The 19,456-nt window shown below is 33.4% G+C and overlaps 1 protein-coding gene across 1 annotated transcript; it reads left to right on the top strand.

The window, feature by feature from the left end:
* Positions 1-15,702: 15,702 nt before the first annotated feature.
* LOC140433642 (uncharacterized) lies at positions 15,703-18,864 on the top strand. Its single transcript, XM_072521623.1, has 3 exons — positions 15,703-15,925; positions 16,037-16,561; positions 18,845-18,864. Exons 1-3 carry the CDS (start codon positions 15,703-15,705, stop codon positions 18,862-18,864), a joined length of 768 nt encoding a protein of 255 aa, XP_072377724.1.
* Positions 18,865-19,456: the final 592 nt, after the last annotated feature.

The following is a 19,456-nucleotide window of genomic DNA, read 5'->3' as shown; positions in this document are numbered from 1 at the left end:
CAAAGAGATCATTGGTTGAAGGGGAAGCAGTTTTCAAGTGATGAATTCTTAAATTTTAACTTAAATATTTGGAACTGGCTTGTGTATTGATGAATCCAGAATCCTATTTTGTGTATACCTGGGAACCCAGAGTATAATGTTTTTGTGTAATGTTTGTCTTACTACCTAATATATGCATTATTTTATATTATGCCTTTTGTTTTTAATATGTTAATTTTATTTTATACTATTTTTTGACATGTAAGTACTTTATTGTATATTAACATAAATAAATAACTTGTTGAGTTTATTGTAAGATAGTTCATTTGAGGGGTGTAAAATCAAAGTCGGCAATCTCCCATTTCCATAATTTTGGGAAACCGCAAAAAACTGTAGAAACTAACAAACTTAAATTAAAACAATAAAACTGATGATGAATCATATAAAATTTGGTTTGTGGTCGGATGTACACAAGTAGGCGCTTAAAAAATTATTTATTTTCCTTTTCTTTAATATTTTAGTTTGGAGATTGCCGTTTTTGTTTGCAATGCTTGGAGATTGACGGATATGAAAATGATCTATAAGGATATTGCCAATTTTGAAACTAATAAAACGTCATTGTGCGAGTTAGATAATAAAAATATATTTTGATATTGAAAAATAATACAATATGTAAAAGTAATTTATATGCATATCACTTAAACTAAAATATCCGGAAGTTCAGGTATATATTCACAGGTTTCGATAGACTCTAACTCTGAAACAGGATTCTCCAGGTTATCGTTTCCTTCTTGTTCATAACGTTGAAAAAGCTCTTTATAATAGTTAAGCTGATCAAGTTGGGTCCAGTCTAAATCAAAATGTTTGGTCAAAAGATTTCGCACATCACGCAGTTTTAAATTATTTACTTTGTGAGCATCAGAGATAACTTTTTCTGGATTGATCATGCTAATCTGTTTGCCTTTTCGTGCAATACTGACAAAAGTTCCGAAATCATTTTTGTAATGAAGTTCATTCTTAAATTGAAAACCCCATGCTCCTACTGGTTTAAGAACCTCCTGAACAGCAGACTGCCAATCATAAACACAGCTTTGCTTCATATCAACGATAGTAGAAGATTGGGAAATAATTTCTTTGTATTCGTCAGGTGCCGTTATTACTTATCTTTTTCGTAAATTCTTCTCAATTTGACCGAAAACTCTATCAGATGGTAAGAAAGAGTGGCCAACTACATGAAAAACTAACTCAAGTAATTTAATATTTGGTGGCGCGCTCTCGGCTAGCCATTTGCAGCACATACCAATTATGATCGAGTTTTTATTTTGACCACTGCATCCATCGGCGACCAATCGTACCATATTTGACATGTTGTCAAAATCAGTGTTATTAATTCGATGAAAGACTGCAGAGGAAATTTCATTTGATCCTTTGCCAAACATGTCCTCAGTCCAACAGTATGAAAATATAATTTCCTCTGAAAGTAGAGACTTTGAAGAACCTTCAACAACAGCAAAGTTATAAAAATAAAGCTGCCTCGAATAATAAGCACTCTGATCAGGAACTTTGGGGAGGACCAAATTTTTTTGGCAGTCAAACGACAAAGTAACTAGGTGTTCTCTCTTTTCTTGAAGAAATTGGAAAAATGCTTTGGCTCGAAGTTTGTGAAGCCGTTTTTCAGTCATGAGTTTAATTTTAGATTGCTCATTTTTTTTGTATTTAATGCATTCACTTAGCTCTAAACACTTTGAACAAACGTCTGTTCTTGGGGTTTTAAAGCTCAAATTGTATTTTCTGTTAAATATATAGCGAAAATACGATCTCTTTACAGTCTCCGCTGGAATTGTCTGAGCAGTGTACATTGAATACAATTTAGAGACGCTGAGTTCAGATGGAAGGTACATTCTTTTCGTCACTGAACGGCAATAGTGGGATTCAGTACATTTTAATTGGTTTATAAACTTTTGCACTCTCAGATCACCACCTCTGAGTTCAATCGATATTTGGCCTGTTTCAGTAAATCGTTTTGTCACGTAGGAAAGCCTGTGTTTTGGTATCCCTAGCACGTTCAAAAAAGCTGATTGGCACACTGGAATTTTCTCCTTGGATAAAAAATTACGGATGAAACATTTTACCTGGTGCTTCTTTGGAGAATGCTTTTCATTTTTCGGTCGACGCCGGACAGTACTATTCACAGTGCACAGTATTTCAAAATAAGGGCATCTTGAGTCGTTTTATCTTAGGTCTCATAGAATAGGCTATGAAATTTCTGTATATCTTTCTGTATATTTTCGGCAAGCAGCACTTATATGTTTTTGAATTGTGCCCACATGTTGGGTATTCTGGCATATTCTTCGCAGAATATCTACAACAAAAAATAGTTATGAACATAAGTACTAAAGTGGGTTCAAATCTTAACAATTTTTTAAGAAAAATGAAAAAAAAAACAAAATTCACAACGGCTTGGAAATGGAATCATAACATTCACAAAAGTACTCACCTTAGACGTTTTGCAACATTTTTCTTCCATTTTTCAGGTTGTCTTATCCGCTTCTGTGCCTTTTTTGGTGTAACAGGAGATGCATTAACTTCCATGATAAAAAATTAATACTTTTTTATATTTAAAACTAATTTCCTAGATACAATATAGTTTAGGAAAAGCACAAAAACAATGTAACGTCTCCCAAAACTAAAACAAACTATATTATCACGAGCACGATATTACGGCAAATCTAACCATGTGTTGATCACGTGCGAGCGCTACGTGGTTTTTATTGGCCGAAGCGGAGATTGCCGTATTTGGTACGCACTCAGCTATGGAGATTGCCAGTTTTGATCCCAACACGAATTTTTCACTGCGATTTGTATAAAGATAAGATCGCTTTTGGTTCTTACAAATAGTTTTACCTAACAGGTAATAAAAAAACGCAACAGATGGCGCCCCTAACTCAAAACAAGAAAAAGTGGAGATTGCCGCCTTTGATTTTACACCCCTCATTTGATTACATGAAATCAAACTTAACTTGGAGAGTCACCTGTCAAAAAAGATCATAGCACATGATTTGTCTTTAAAAGATTCCGTAATAAATCATAAGGAAAAAACCTCACGATACTATCCCAACATGGTAAGTATTTGTATTTCTGTTATTCAAGAAAATAAATTATGTATTCTCAGTATGTTATTGACTTAATGATAGTGGTATTTTCTTTTTATTGATTTCCTCTTTTTCCTCAAGTTTTCCAGTTTAGGAAAGAGAAATATCTTTTGTCGATCTTGAATTGCATTGAGGAACAGAACAATACCGATTTGATTTAAAATACTTTAACGTAGTCACAGTATATTACTTTATAAAGAATATTCTTTGGCAATATACTGTGACATAGTCATAATGCTGAAATTTACTAAAAAAATTTAATAATTCTATTCAAATCAACAGCTGTCTGGTTTGTTTATACCACTTTTAGTAGTTTAAATTTATTCCGCCAGAGGTCAGATACTTTGTTTTCAATCGCGAATAGTAGTGTTATCATTTTTACTCCATTCGCTTAGCTCGGGAATATTTTGACACATTCATTTTTGGAAACCTACAACACAACAATTCCTACTTCTCAGTATTAATAGCTCAAGTATCCTACTATTGCAGACTTCCTTCTTTAAAAAAAGAAGAATTATTCTAAATAGTGGAAGTGTATACTAAACCCATTAAATTTTGGGTAGTATATATTTAAAAAATATATTATAGTCGTTATAATTTAACATAACTATTTATTATATGGTGCAGATAAATAAATATTGATTATCGGTAATTCGCAAAGTTCTATTTTATTTACTATTTAGTTTGTTTACTATTAATATTGGCTATGAGTACGTGTGCTTGGTTGTATAGTAATTTCCAGCCACTTTTAGTCTGTCAAAACTTCGCAAAAAAATAATTACTAAATTCACTAGACAGTTTGGACTGGGAATAGCGAACCGAGTATATTAAATGTTCATAATTATTATATTAGTCTTTTGTATTTCAAAATAATAATCTCAATAAATCACGTGAATCACTTTCACCCAGAACTGTCAATTTTGAAATACGTTTATGTCATGTCCTCGGTAATATAGTAGTCAGTATCCCCGCCTGTCACGCGGGAGACCAGGGTTCGATTCCCAGTCGGGAAGCATTTTTTTTATAATTATTACATGGTAAATTAAACATATGCGTAAGTAGAAAAGTTATGTATATTATTGTCATTTTTAAATACTTATGAATATTGTATTTTAATTTGTATTGTATTATTATATTGAATTATATTGCACTGTATTGTAGTGTATTTTTTCTATGTATATTATTGTCATTTTTAAATACTTATGAATATTGCATTTTAATTTGTATTGTATTATTATATTGAATTATGTTGCAGTGTATTGTATTGTATTTTTATATTAATAACAAAATAAACAATGAATTTTACTGCAGAGTATGTGTAAAACAATTTTTGCATTCAACTCCTTTCATACATATATGAAAATAAAAATATACATTTTCATCAAAATATTATTATATTTTGATGAAATCCTTCTATTACAAGTCAAATGTTGTTTATATACAGCAAACAATGCATCATATACCTATATACTGTTATGTAGTAATAACTGGTAATAATAAATGTAGATGGCTCAAATAAACATATATTTCAAAAGAACGTTTTACAAAACATGTGCCTTTTACAAACTCTCTAATTAATTACCTTATAGAGGTTATGTCCTCAAATACATAGTAACTTGACAAATGACAGTACCTATTTTAAACTAAACACAGATATACAAAAATAACAAAACGCAATTCTTCTTATTCTTAAACATGAATATCTTACAAATACCTCCCTTTACAAATTCAATCGTTGTGGTGGTTTAATTTCCCTCTTAGGTCTACTACTAACTAACTTAAGATTATCTTTTGCACTAGATACAGTTTTTAACAAAATTCCATTTTCAACCTCTGAAGTATTTTTATCAAAATTTAAATCATTCGAACCTATTTCTGGAATCGCCTCTAGCTCTGTCTCAGGAGTTATCGGTAGTTCTTGCTCTGATTCATTTTGTATAATAACCGGATTTTGCACAACTACATCTAAAGGTTGAGACACATTCTCATTTGGCACAATTACATCTAAGGGATTAGATATATTCTTTAATATCTGGTTCAAATGTCTTTTCCAAACAATGTTTTGATCTATTAACTTACAAAAATAAATTCTATCACCTAAAATCTCATCAATCTCACATTCCACCCAACCTTTTTTATTTGGGTTCCTATAATCTCTACACCAGACTCTCTCCCCTACTTCAAAATGTACATCTCTTTTCCCTTTATAATTCTGTTCTTGCTTATTTGCTTTTTCATTAACTTGCACACCTTTTGGTGCTAATAAATCTAAACGTGTTCTTATCTTTGACTTAAAAATAACATTTGAGGGAGACAACCCTGTTGTAGCATGAACTGAATTTCTGTAAGAGAAAAGATATCGACACAATAATGTATTTAATGAAACATTTTTGTTTTTTTCATCTAAAAGTGCTTTCCTTAAACCAGATTTAACAGATTTTACCGCATTTTCCGCAAATCCATTTGATGCTGGGTGAAAAGGTGGTGAAGTTAAAAATTTTACACCATTATTAGTTAAAAAATTACAAAAATTTTCAGAAGTAAACTGACTTCCATTGTCCGTTTCAACAATTCGCGGCAAACCAAATCGGGAAAAACATTCTCTAAAACGATCTATAGTAGCTTCTGTATCAGTAGAACTCATTATGAAAGCTTCAGGCCACTTTGAAAAAGTATCAATAATTATGAGTATCATTTTCCCCTTAATAGGTCCCATAAAATCAGCATGAATTCTTTCATAAAAATAAGTCGATAATTGAGTTTTAATTAATTTAGCTTTGGTGGGCTCTGGTTTTAGATGTCCACAGACCTTACAACCATTTACTATTTGTTCTATATCAGAATCTAGATTAGGCCACCAAAAGTATGAACGTGCATTTGATTTCATTTTAATTATCCCTTCATGATTACTATGAAGTTCCTCAAGCAATTGTTGTCTGAGGCTAGTGGGAATGACTGCTCGATAACCCCACATAATAATACCCTTTTCTATTGAGAGTTCATTCTTTCTAACTAAGAAAGGCTTAAAAATTAAATTTTCAGTATGCTTAGGAAACCCATATCTAATTAAATTATACACATTACCTAAAACTACATCTTTTCGTGTTTCAGAACATACTAAATTTGAATCAACTGGTAGTAAGTTTTCCACCAAATTGATATATTCAAAATTTAAATCTGTTTCAATTTCATCTTCACCTACAGGTAAAGGTAATCTTGATAGAGCATCAGCTTTAGAGTTATCGACGCCTTTAATAAAGCGAAAAGTATAATTAAAACCAGCTAAAAACAATGACCAACGTTGAATACGCCCAGCAGCCATTTTTGGTAAGCTTTTATGCTCTCCAAAGATAGCTTGCAGAGGCTTATGGTCACTTGAAATTTCAAATTTCTGACCAGCTAAATATTGGTAGAGTTTAGAAACAGACCAATATACAGCTAATGCTTCTTTCATTATCATTGAGTAACCTTGCTCAGCCTTAGTCAACACACGAGAAATATAATAAATTGGCCTCTCTGAACCATCAGCCATTACATGCATTAGAACCGCTCCAATACCATAGTCACTAGCATCACAAGCTAAACGAATAGGTTTCTGTGGATCATAATGAACTAACAATTTGTCTGAAACTAATTCTTTTTTTGCCATTTCAAAAGCCATTTCACATTCTTTTGTCCACTTAAATTCTGTACCTTTACTAATTAAATTGTATAGAGGCTTCAAAATTCCTTGCAAATTTTGAATAAAACGTGAATAATAGTTTATCATCCCAGCAAAAGCACGAATTTCTGTTAAATTCTTAGGTCGAGGTGCATTAATTATAGCACTTACTTTTCCTTTATCTTTTTCTAATCCTTGGCTTGTAATTTTATGACCCAAGTAAGAAATACTATCTTTAAAAAACTCACATTTTCCTGAATTTAACCTAAATCCAGCCTTGTCTAATCTACATAAGACTTCCTCCAGATTTTTTAAATGTTCATCAAAATTCTTACCTGTGACAACCACATCATCTAAAAAATTTACAGTACCTGCACAACCTTGTAAAACTTTTTCTACAATAGCTTGAAATATTGAACAAGCAGGTTTTGTACCATAAGGCAAACGATTTACCTTATAAATACCATATGGGGTACTCCACGATAACAAACGACTGGTATTATCATCTAAAACTAACTGGTTATAAGCATTTAAAAAATCCAATTTAGTAAATTTTTGACCACCCTGTAAAGCAACAAAGATATCATCTATTCTGGGTAAGGGATGATTAAAATCTTTCAAATACTTGTTCACTGTTATTTTATAATTGCCACAAATACGAATATTGCCATTTGCTTTCATAACAGGCACTAGTGGTGTTCCCCAATTCGAATTTGAAATTTTCTCTATAACCTTTTCAGCTTCTAATTTGTGAAGCTCATTTTTCACCTTCTCCCGAAAAGCAAACGGAACTGGGTGAGGTTTGTGGAAAATGGGCTTAACCTTTTCATTCATTTCTAAACTGACTTTTTCATCTTTATAGGAACCCAACTCTTTTTTAAAAACATTTGAATATTTTGACAACAAATCAGATAACTTATCAGGGCAAATCGTTATATCATTTATAATAACTTCAGAATCTTTCAAAGACAAATTAAATTTATTAATGATATCCCGGCCTAATAAAATTTTTGTAGCTTTTTTAATTATAATCAATTCACACATTTTTGAACAATTGTTTATTGATACATTAACTGAAATCTTGCCTTCAGGTATAACTATTTCTCCTGAATAAGTTTTTAATCTAAGAGAAGTATTCTCCAATGGAACATGACCTAGTTTCTCTTTATAAAATGAATATGGCAAGCAAGAAACTCCTGCACCAGTGTCAAGTTCCATTTGAGTTGACACAGTCTCCAGTAAAGCAGGTACACATATTGGCCTTATAGAATTTATTTCTTCCAAATCTAAACTAAACAACTCTAAAGAGTCTTCCACATTCTCTAATAAATAATTTTTCTCCACTTTACCTTTGCAGGCTGCCATTATGTGACCTCTTTTACCACACTTTTTGCAAGTGAATTGTTTATATTTACACTTACTAAAGGTGTGATTTGTTTTATTACAGTAATTACACTTTACCTCTGCCTTCTCTTCTGATTCTCCACTATTTTCTTTCCTTTCCACTCTGGATTCCACTTTTTTTATTTGTTGAAATCTATTAACCTCCACTTTGTTACCTTGTTCCCTTAATGCTGCTTCCTTATTCAAAGCAATTTCCAAAAAATCTTGCAAACTTTTTGAAGGACTTTCTTCACAAAGTCTATCTAGTATTGGCCCTGGCCTCATGCCTACCACAAACTTATCTTGGACTCGGTATAACAATTTGTCACCAAAATCGCATTGTGCTGCCTGGTTTTTAATTTTCAGATACCAATCATTAACTGACTCTTGTCCTTGCCTTAACAGGTCAAAAATTATCCTCCTTCGATACACTGACAATCTAGGCTTAAAATGAGTACTTAAAAGTTTCATTAGAGTTTCAAAATCTTTTTCCTTGGGCTTCTCTGGATTGCATAGGTCTCTTAAAACTTTATAAACCTCCTCACTTAGTAATGTGATTAAAACAGCAACCCTTCTAGATTCCTCAATCAAATTCGCACCAAAATATTGTTCTAAACGTTCCTCAAAAACTTCAAAATCGTCACCCTGTTTATAAATGGCTAATGAAGATACACCGCCCGTATTTACTACGTTAATAATTGGTTGGTAACCCCTGGCACTATCTTCATTCCTAGACATTTTGAACTATTAAAATGTTTTTTTCTTCAAAATATCTGTACAATTATTTTCCTCGTCGCCAAATAATTGTTATGTAGTAATAACTGGTAATAATAAATGTAGATGGCTCAAATAAACATATATTTCAAAAGAACGTTTTACAAAACATGTGCCTTTTACAAACTCTCTAATTAATTACCTTATAGAGGTTATGTCCTCAAATACATAGTAACTTGACAAATGACAGTACCTATTTTAAACTAAACACAGATATACAAAAATAACAAAACGCAATTCTTCTTATTCTTAAACATGAATATCTTACATATACCTAATTATGTTTCTCTTTCTGCTCTCTCTCTCTCTTACCTATAGCATTACATATGTAATGATTGTGCAGACTGACTCCTATAAAAATTTGTAATGGCGAACGCGTGTATAGAAGTATAACATCTACTGGCAGTCCCACTGGACTGCCACACCCGTTTTTTTTGCGAAGTTAGTTACTTTTTTACAGACTGGAAGTGGTTGGAAATTACTATACAACCAAGCACACGTACTCATAGCCAATATTAATAGTAAAAAAACTAAATAGTAAATAAAATAGAACTTTACGAATAACCGACAATTAATATTTATTTATTTGCACCATATAATAAATAGTTATGTTAAATTATAACAACTGAAATATATTTGTTAAATATATACTACCCAAAATTTTATGGGCTTAGTACATACTTCCACTATTTATAATAATTCTTCTTTTTTCAATGAAAGAAGTCTGTAATAAAAGTTTATTTAAGCTGTTAATACTGTGAGCTAGGAACTTTTGTGTTGTAGGTTTCCAGCTATGAATCTGTCAAAATATGCCCGAGTTGGGCGAATGGACCTTATATTATGTACCTATGGTCTTGGTCTTAGCTCTTTGGCATGGCGTCTGCTTTCTCTGCTTTGAAATATACACAGGGTTGCCAGGTAAAATTGTTTGTCCTCCCTAAATTGAACACTAAAATATCCCTAGAAATCGCTAGATTGGAATAAATATATATATGGTTGCCTAATTCTGAATAAAATGATGAGATGTATTGTTGGTTGCCTAATAAAATAACATGGATATAAAAAATATTTGTTGTTTTATACCTTTGTACTATTCACTTAATCTAATTAATACAAAATACAACTTGGAAAAGAAGAGGAGGTGAAGCATAGAATTTTATTTATATACATATTTCCACGAATCCTGTAATTCACCCGATTCCTACTGTAAATCCCCTACCTAATTATTTATTTTATAACACCTAAGATTTTTATAAATCCCCTAATTCCTGCTCCATAATTTGCTTCTCCTTTCTGAAAATATATAGAAATCTATTTTTGGCAGAAATTCATTTGGTAGTATAAAATAAAGATTCCAAGAACGTGTAAAGCTAGCGACATCCTTAATAGTTTACTCCAATCGTCAATTAATTATTTGTAATATAAGATTGCTTATTTAATACTGTTAATACGAAGTGGTTTTATACCTGAATTAAAGAAAATGTTATTATAATAGGCCTAGATAAATATGTAGGTAAATATAATAGTGCTCGAAAATAAATAGGAAAAATCATTATGACTCGTGTTGATCTAAATTTGAATTAGATTTTCGGAATAATGAACACTTTTATAAATTTAGCGTTTACGAAGCTCTTGACAATTTATTGATAGTTTCCCAAATAATTACTACAGATTGTGCTCCAAAATGTATTATGTTAAATCCAATAGATTGGATGAATCTAATATTTAATTTTTCGTAGTCATTAGAAAATCACGCTGTATACACTGTTATTAGTGAGAAATCTCAAAAAAGTAAGAACTGATGTCGAAAAAGCTAATGAGGAAACCAATAAAAGCACTTTTCAATAGATGAAAAAATACATTCGAATTTTAAATTAAATCTTGAGGTAATTTACTGTTTTTGTTGGCAATAAGCCACAATTTTACTTTAAAATTAAGTTTATTTTACGTTAAAACCCTTAAAAACTGGGAAATTGAGATTTTAGTTTTTTTCGGAAAGACAACGGAAATACAGCTCCCGGCCAAAGTAGTACTCCACAAATGAATATGTACATAGCTATCATTAGAATACCGTTATCTACATTTGACAAAATGGTAAAACCAAAAAAATACAATGTCGCTCAGATCGCTCCCAAACATAGAAACCACCAAAGATGCAATTAAAGCAATTTTACAAGCAATGGAAATATACGGTGAATTTTGGACAATAGAAAAAAACAACTAAGAAAATGCGTCCTGAAGGTTAAACTGAGGATAAACAAAAGAATTTAACATGACTATCTCAACTCCGAATACTAAAACAATGGTAACCAGCAAATAACCAATCAGATCTAAAATAGAAATCGATGGCATCAGTATTACCTAACCAAGTAATGGAAATAAAATACTTTGGAATTACTCGTTCCAGCTATGGAGACCTGAATAAAAAAGTGAGAGATTAAGTTAAAAAAGCAAATAGACTGGCAGGATGACTTAATAACACTATATGGTGAAACCGACATATTAACACTAATATGAAGTCAAGAATTTGTGAAGGCAGTGTAAAACCAATAATGACTGACATAGCCACCACATACATCAGAAACAAGACCTGACACAGCCACCACACAAAGACTACTGGAAACAGCACAGATGAGAGTAATGAGAAGAATTACAGGAAATACGCTGAGCTATCTAAAGAGAAGTTGAGACATTAGAAGAAAACGTACAGTGGATAAACGAATGGGCACTAAACAGAAAAAAAAACAACCTCAAGCAGAATGGTAGAGACTCCGTATGGTCAAAATAGCAAGAGATAAATTACCAATCGGTAGAAGTATCGGACGGCCGCGCAAAAAAATAAGTGACAACCATTCATAGAGGTATCAATCTACCAATGAACAAGCAGAATTGCGTATAAAGAGGAAGAATTTTGCAATGACGATAAACAAATCGCAAAGCCAATCGTTGGAAATTTGTGGAATCAACTTTGAGTTTCCATGTTTCGCTCATGAACAATCATACGTCGCGTTTTCGCGCGTCCTAAAACCGTCTTTGTTGTATATTTTAGCCAAAAGACCAAAAATATTGTGTATCACAAAGCATTAAATTGATTAAACGTTTTTCGTACAGAATATAGTCGAGTGTTATTTAATTCTAAGGCGGTATGAAGTTGCCGGGTCAGCTAGTTTATTATAATTTTGCTACATCCCCAAACATGAATACTAGATGTCATTTTTAGAACTTTGTAGATAATCCTGCCATTCAACAACTGTTGTTAATTGCATTATCTCCCATAGTCGGCAAAGTACATGATCCATCTCAAGACTCTTTTAGGCCACTCTAAAAAAATGGTTTTTGAATTTCAAGTGGCGTGTCCTTGAGAATTACTCTGTACTTTGAGTACAATTTTTTTTATATTTATATTTAGTTTATCCCAATATGAATTATGTAAATTCAAAATTTACATTCTCCACGCTTAACAGAAAAATGAGAAAAGCTTTAATATTGAAGGCCATGGTATAATGCTTCAATTTTTTTTTGGCGTAACAACTTTGTTGTAATAGAAACTGTTTGCCTAAATTTGTCAATTTAATTTAAATTCAGACAATGTGAGTTTTGGACCAAAATTTGGTTAACTATGAGATTTGCTCCACCAACTCATGGATAATGTTAATTATGAAGCAAAATATTTGAACTTTGCTTTATTTAAATTTTAACCAACAATTTAAATTTTTGGGGCAGTGCATTTAAACGATTCATAAAAAGTATTAGCACGTAATTTATGAACACTTTTTCAGTCATGAGCTCTTGCCTTTCATTACCTTGCTGTGCGTGTTTTAATCGTTCATCTAACAATAGACAAGTAGAGCAAATGTCTACCCTAGGAGATCCGAAGCCACGATTGTACTTCGTGTTAAAAATTGACCTAAAGTACCAGTGTGTTACTTTCAAATCACTCTGATCTTCTGTGAGTGAACTTTTGCACATTTTCCTAATATTCAACTCAGCAGAAAGATATTTTCTGCCCATGTGTTTGGCACAGTAAGTAGGCTCTGAACATTTGAATCCATTTATAAAATTCATTACATGCGTTTTCTTACGAAAACTTTTAGTAGAAACTCTGTCACCTCCTCTGTTTTCTTTACTAAGCTCACAGGTTTCTCTGAAACGCTTTAAAATTCCATTTACTCGAAATCGTGAAACATGGAGTACACCTATGAACGTATTAAGGCATACAGGTATCATGGATTTACCTTTCAAGCCTATAAAATATTTGGTCCTTATAGGTTGTCTTTTGTACCGTCCAGAAGATGGTCTTCTTCTTTTAACTTATACTGATTAGGTAAACTTTAAAATAAAGTTATCTTGGTGAACTTTATCTTCATGAGAGTAGAAGTTTTGATGGAAACGTCTAATATCTTGGAAAGGAACAGTAGTGCATTGAAATTGTCTTCCATTAAGGTTACAAGTAGGAAAATCAGGCATACATTTTAGTACAAGATCACACTGCAGGATCACTACGATCATAACGTAGTTCATCAAACTCTCATTTTTACATAACATTAAAATTAGGAGAATTCATTGGTAATAGGTTGCCAGTCAAAAAATTGACCGAAAATATTTTTAATTCAATTAATAGTAATTAGTTTTTGACAAATAATTTATTTCGTTAATTTATTTTTTAAATAAAATATGCTGCTCATGACGTATGTGCATGTTTTTTATATTAAGTTACAGCTAATTTTTTTCTTAAAACGATGATATAAGGTTGCCTAAGAAAAAATGGTCGCAAATTAGTGTTGCCAACTGTTAAAGACTAATGCTAATATTTTAGACTATCAATAACTCTATCTATCTATATATACAGTCCTTGCTGTCCAATTTTGGACATAGACCTCCTCTTCCTTCTTCCTCGTCTCTCTATTGTAGGCAGTTTGTATCCACTTCGGGCCTGCGTGTTTCTTCAAGTCATCTGACCATCTCATTTGTGACCTTCCTCTTTTTCGTTTGTAACTATATGGTATCCAGTGTTTAATCATCTTATTCCATCTGTCTTAGGTTATGTCCAGAGAACTTCCACTTAAGTTTTGCTATCTGCGTTAATACATCGGTCACTTTTGTTTTGTTGCGGATCCAAGTACTTCTTTTCTTGTCTGATAGCCTGATGTTCAGCATTTGTCTTTCCATGGCTCTTTGCAATTTTTACATGTTTTCCTTTGTAAACGTCCAAGTTTGAGAACCGTAGGTGAGAAGAGGAAGTATACATTGGTTGAAGACTCTTGTTTTTGAATATTGGGGATATTTTCTATTTTTTAGTATATAGGGAAGTTTTCCGAATGATACCCAAGCCAACCCTATCCTTCTCTTTATTTCTCCGGTCTGATTTTCTTTATTTTATTTAACTAGTTGTCCCAAATATACATATTCTTTTACTTGTTCTATAGTTGTTTGTGCAATTGTAATTATTAATTCTTCTGGTTGGTTGGTCATAATTTTCGTTTTATTATAGGTAATTCATTTGTAGACCTATTTTTGTTCATTCACTATTTAAATCATCCATCATATTTTGTAATTCTTCCCTTTTATCTGTTGTTAATACAATGTCGTCTGCATATCTCAAGTGATTCAAGTATTGGCCATTTATGTTAATACCCCGTTTTTCCCATTGTAATTTTCTCATAACGTCTTCCAAAGCTTGATTGAATAGTTTGGGTGATATAGTGTCACCCTGTCTGACTCCTCGTCGTATCTTAATGGCTCCGTTTGTTCAACTATTTTAATGGATGTTGTTGCTTGATCATATATATATTGGAAATTAAGTCCGTGTATCTATAGTCTATTCTCCCATTTTGGAAAGACTTCTTTACTGCCCAATGTTCCACCTTATCGAATGCTTTTTCAAAGTCTACAAATGCCATATACATTGGGATTTGATATTCGTTGGCCTTTTCAATTAATATTTTTATCGTAAGCAGATGGTCGCTTGTACTGAATCCTTTTCTAAAACCGGCTTGCTCTCTTGACTGGTAATTATCTAACTTAGTTGTTAATCTGTTTGTTAGTAGTTTAGTTAACAGTTTGTACATTACATTCAGTAGCGTTATGGGCTAGGTAGTTTTTCAGATCTTTTCTATCGCCTTTCTTAAATAGTAATAGTGTTATTGTCTCGTTCCATGACGTGAGTATTTATTTTGTGTTCAATATTTTATTCATTAGTACATAAAGGACTTCCACTGTAGTTTCCCCCCATTTTTTAGCATTTCCAGTTATTCCATCTTTCCCAGGAGATTTGTTATTCTTCATTTCTTTGAGTGCCTTTTTTATTTAATTTTTACTGATTTCTGGTTGTAGGTCAGAGTTAACGTTCTTTATTTTCAGTTGTAACTGATTACGGATTTTTTGGGTTAATTTTTGTTCTGTTTTATCGTTGATTGAATAATCCAAATTGGGTTATTCAATCAACGGTTTTATAGAGATTTGTATAATATTCGTGCGTTATCTGTAGAATTTCTTTTATATTGTTGGTCTCCACTTCTTCTTTGTTCTTTATGCTATTAATTTGTATGTTTCCCAGGTTCTGCTTTAAGCACTTCATGTTTCTATTTTTTTCAATTGTTTTCTCTATCTTTTCTTCCTATACTCTCCGTTTACACTCCTTGATATATTTTTTAATAGTTTTGTTTATTTCTTAGTATTCCATTTTATTTCTGTCCCCTTGTTCTAGTAATAACTAATTCTATTAATCTAGTAAAAACACTAGAAGACTTTTATATGGCTCTCGAAGGTGTACTTGATAAAATACCAAACAAAGACATAGTGGTGATACTAGGCGACTTTAATGCCAAACTTGGAAGAACGAATCTAGATGACCACATGAAGATGATTGTAGGGCCATATGGTCTAGGAGATAGGAATGAGCGAGGAGACCGACTATTAGAATTCTGCAACCAAAGGAAATTTTCTGTAATGAACACGCATTTCAAGCATCATCCGCGTAGACTCTATACCTGGAAATCACCTGGAGATAGAACAAGAAATCAAATAGACTTTATTCTGATCAGTTCGAGATGGAAGTCTTCAATTACCAACGCAAAAACATTTCCAGGAGCAGAATGCGGAAGCAATCACCAGCTCTTAATGGCTGATTACAGAATACGTTTCAAGAACATACGCAAAGCTTCTCCCCGTTCTTTTAGGCTAACGGACCCCGAATTAGCTACCTTTAAAGAGAGAATTGAACCAGCACTAACCAGAATAGAGAACAATCAGGCAGAACAAAGTGTGGATGAAGCCTGGACAGATATTAAAGAAACCATCGTAACAACAGTGAACCAATGTCGCCAACCATCTATAAATAATAGCATTAAACCGTGGATCAGCAGAAACACGTGGAAAGTGATTGAACAAAGAAAGCAACTTAAAGTTGGCCCCTGTGATCAACAGACATATAAAGCTCTCTCCAGAGATATTCAACGAAGATGCCGAAAAGACAAACAAGAATACATCTCTGAAATCTGTCAAGAGATAGAAAATCACGGATATCGAAATGAAACCAAAGACCTCTTCCGGAAAGTGAAAATTCTTGCGAGAGAATTTAAACCCAAGAACTATGCAATAGAGGACAAACATGGTATTATCATAAGTGATATCGACAGAGTATTGGAAACATGGAAAAACTATTGTTCAGAGCTCTACAGGGAAGAACACGTAAATCTAGGCCACACTTCAGCCCTCGAAAACATCGCATACAACCCTGAACCTGAAATTCTGCTGTCCGAGATTGAAGAAGCTGTAACTCACCTCAAGAAGAATAAATCCCCTGGCTGCGATGATCTCACGGGAGAGCTCCTTCAGAACATGGGAGACAAAGGATGTTACATAATGTGGAAAATTTGTAATAAAATTTGGAGATGCGGAAAGTGGCCCAGAGAATGGCGCACATCATTGTGCATACCAATCCATAAAAAAGGAACAACTACAAAGTGTAGTAATTATCGTACCATCTCACTGATTTCCCATCCAAGCAAAATATTACTAAGAATCATTAAACGCCGTTTGCAACAATACTTAGACAAACAAATTCCCCAAGAACAAGCAGGCTTTGTCAAAGGGAAGGGTACGAGAGAGCAAATCCTTAATATGCGGCAGCTCATAGAAAAGGCCCGCGAATTTAAAATTCCAATAATAATCTGTTTTCTAGACTACCAAAAGGCATTTGATTGTGTGAAGTGGGAAGTTCTCTGGACAGTTCTTCATGAGATGGGAGTTCCAGATCATTTGGCAATATTAATTAAAAACTTATACGAAGATAACTCAGTTAAAATAAGAATTGAAAACCAGCAATCTGATACCTTCAAAACCAGCAGAGGTGTACGACAAGGGTGCATACTATCTCCAGACCTGTTCAATTTATATGGAGAATACATAATGAGGAACGCACTCGATGGATGGAGAGGCGGCATCTCCATTGCAGGAAAAAAGATCTCAACCTTAAGATTCGCAGACGATACAACACTGATAGCAACATCTGAAGAGGAGATGTCGAGACTGATAAAGAGAGTAGAAACCGAAAGCAACAAGTGTGGGCTCAAGATTAATAATCAGAAAACAAAAATCATGATTGTGGACCACGCGAATATCCTCCAAACAACAGGCGCCCTAAATCAATTCGAGAAAGTAGACGAGTTCACGTATCTAGGATCTTCCTTAAGCAATGCAGCCTCCTCCCATACGGAAATTCGCAGAAGAATAGGGATGGCCAAGAACGCGATAAGTCGACTGTCAAAAATATGGAAGGACCGCTCTTTATCCAAAAAACTCAAAATGAGACTGGTACGGACACTCATTTTTTCAATCTTCAGTTACGGTGCCGAAACATGGACAATAAAATCAGAGGATAGGAAAAGAATTGACGCATTCGAAATGTGGTGCTGGAGACGAATGCTACGCGTCTCGTGGACGGAGCACAGATCCAATCAGTCGATTCTCGAAAAGCTAAACATTCAGACCAGACTCTCCTCTCAGTGTCTTGCAAATGTTTTAAAGTTTTTTGGCCACATTGCGAGAAGAGACAATGACAACTTAGAAAGACTAATTGTGTGCGGAAACGTAGAAGGACGTAGAGGCAGAGGACGCTCACCTATCCGATGGTCAGATCAAGTACAGAAAGCCACTGGAGAGACGTTTTCCGAGTCCATGAGAGCAGCCCAAAATCGCAAGAGATGGAGAGAATTGACAGCCCGCATTGTAGGAAATCACGATCCTCAGCAATGAGGAAACGACAAGAGAGAGTTCTAGTAATGTTCTTCTTGTGTTCATAAGAATCTTTGTTTCCTGGGATATGAAACTTTCTTTTTTTTTGTTGTCTGTGCTATTTCTTTACCCACTTTCATTAGAGTTTCAGTAAATATCATGTTTATTTCATCGATGTGTTCTATATCTTCCTTGGTCGGCAATATTTTCTTTATTCTCTCTCCGTACGTCTGTTTTTCTTGTTTTAGTTTTTCCATGACTCATTTTCTGATTATTTTCCATTTTCTTTCTTGGTTCAAATCTACTATCAATGATCAGCTTGGCTCGGACTAGTCTATGGTCGCTACCAGTTGAGAAGCGATTTAGGGCTGTTACGTCTTTAACCATGGATTTTTGCGTTGAAAGAATATAATCAATTTCGTTTTTAGTTTTACCATTGGGACTAATCCATGTCCATTTTCTTTGGGGTATTTTCTTAAAGAATGTATTCATTGCATATAGTTCCTTCTACTCCAAGTAATTCATCAATGTGTGTCCTCTATCATTTCTTTTGCCGTATCCATGGGGTCCTACTTTGTCTTCTTCTTGATATAGTTGTTCTCCTATTTTGGCATTAAGTCCCCTATTCATAGCGTTCATTTTTATTTCTTTTCTTCCATAGCTGTTGTTAGGTCTTCGTAGAAATGTTCAATTTCTTCATCGCTGTAGGTACTTGTTGGAGCGTACACCTGTATGATTTTTAAGGACATTCTTTTTAATTTAAGCAGCGTGTATGCTACTCTATCTGATATGTATGCCCTTGGTAGATTGTATATGTTTAACTACTTTTTTATTTATTATAAATCCTACTCCATTGTTGGTGTTTTCTTCATTACCTTTATAGTATAGCAAATTTCCTGATTTTAGCTGTATTTTTTGTTCTCCTTTTCTTCTTACTTCGGATATGCCGATAATATCCCACTGTATTTTAGTCAGTTCTTCTAGTTCGTGGATTTTAGTGTCTTCGTTCATGGATCTGATGTTACACGTTCCTACATTTATTTTTGTCGAATATTTGCCTCCCCCAGAATCCTTGAGGCGGACCGGTTTCCCGGTGTGGAATTCCGAGTTAGTAACTCTACCCATCTGGGGTCCTATTCCGTTTGTTTCATAATTCGACATGTTTCCTGAAGAGGATTTTTGGCATTAAAACACCTCGCTTGCCAGACGGGTTGTAAAGTTCTGTATCAGCCGCCCACTCTGGCTCAGACGCTGTTCGTAGCCGTCCACTGTG

The sequence above is a fragment of the Diabrotica undecimpunctata genome, chromosome 2 (genome assembly GCF_040954645.1).
Source record: "Diabrotica undecimpunctata isolate CICGRU chromosome 2, icDiaUnde3, whole genome shotgun sequence".
Classification (NCBI taxonomy): Eukaryota; Metazoa; Arthropoda; class Insecta; order Coleoptera; family Chrysomelidae; genus Diabrotica; species Diabrotica undecimpunctata.
The sequence above is the reverse complement of the archived record's forward strand: the minus strand, read 5'-3'. Positions and strand labels throughout refer to the sequence as shown.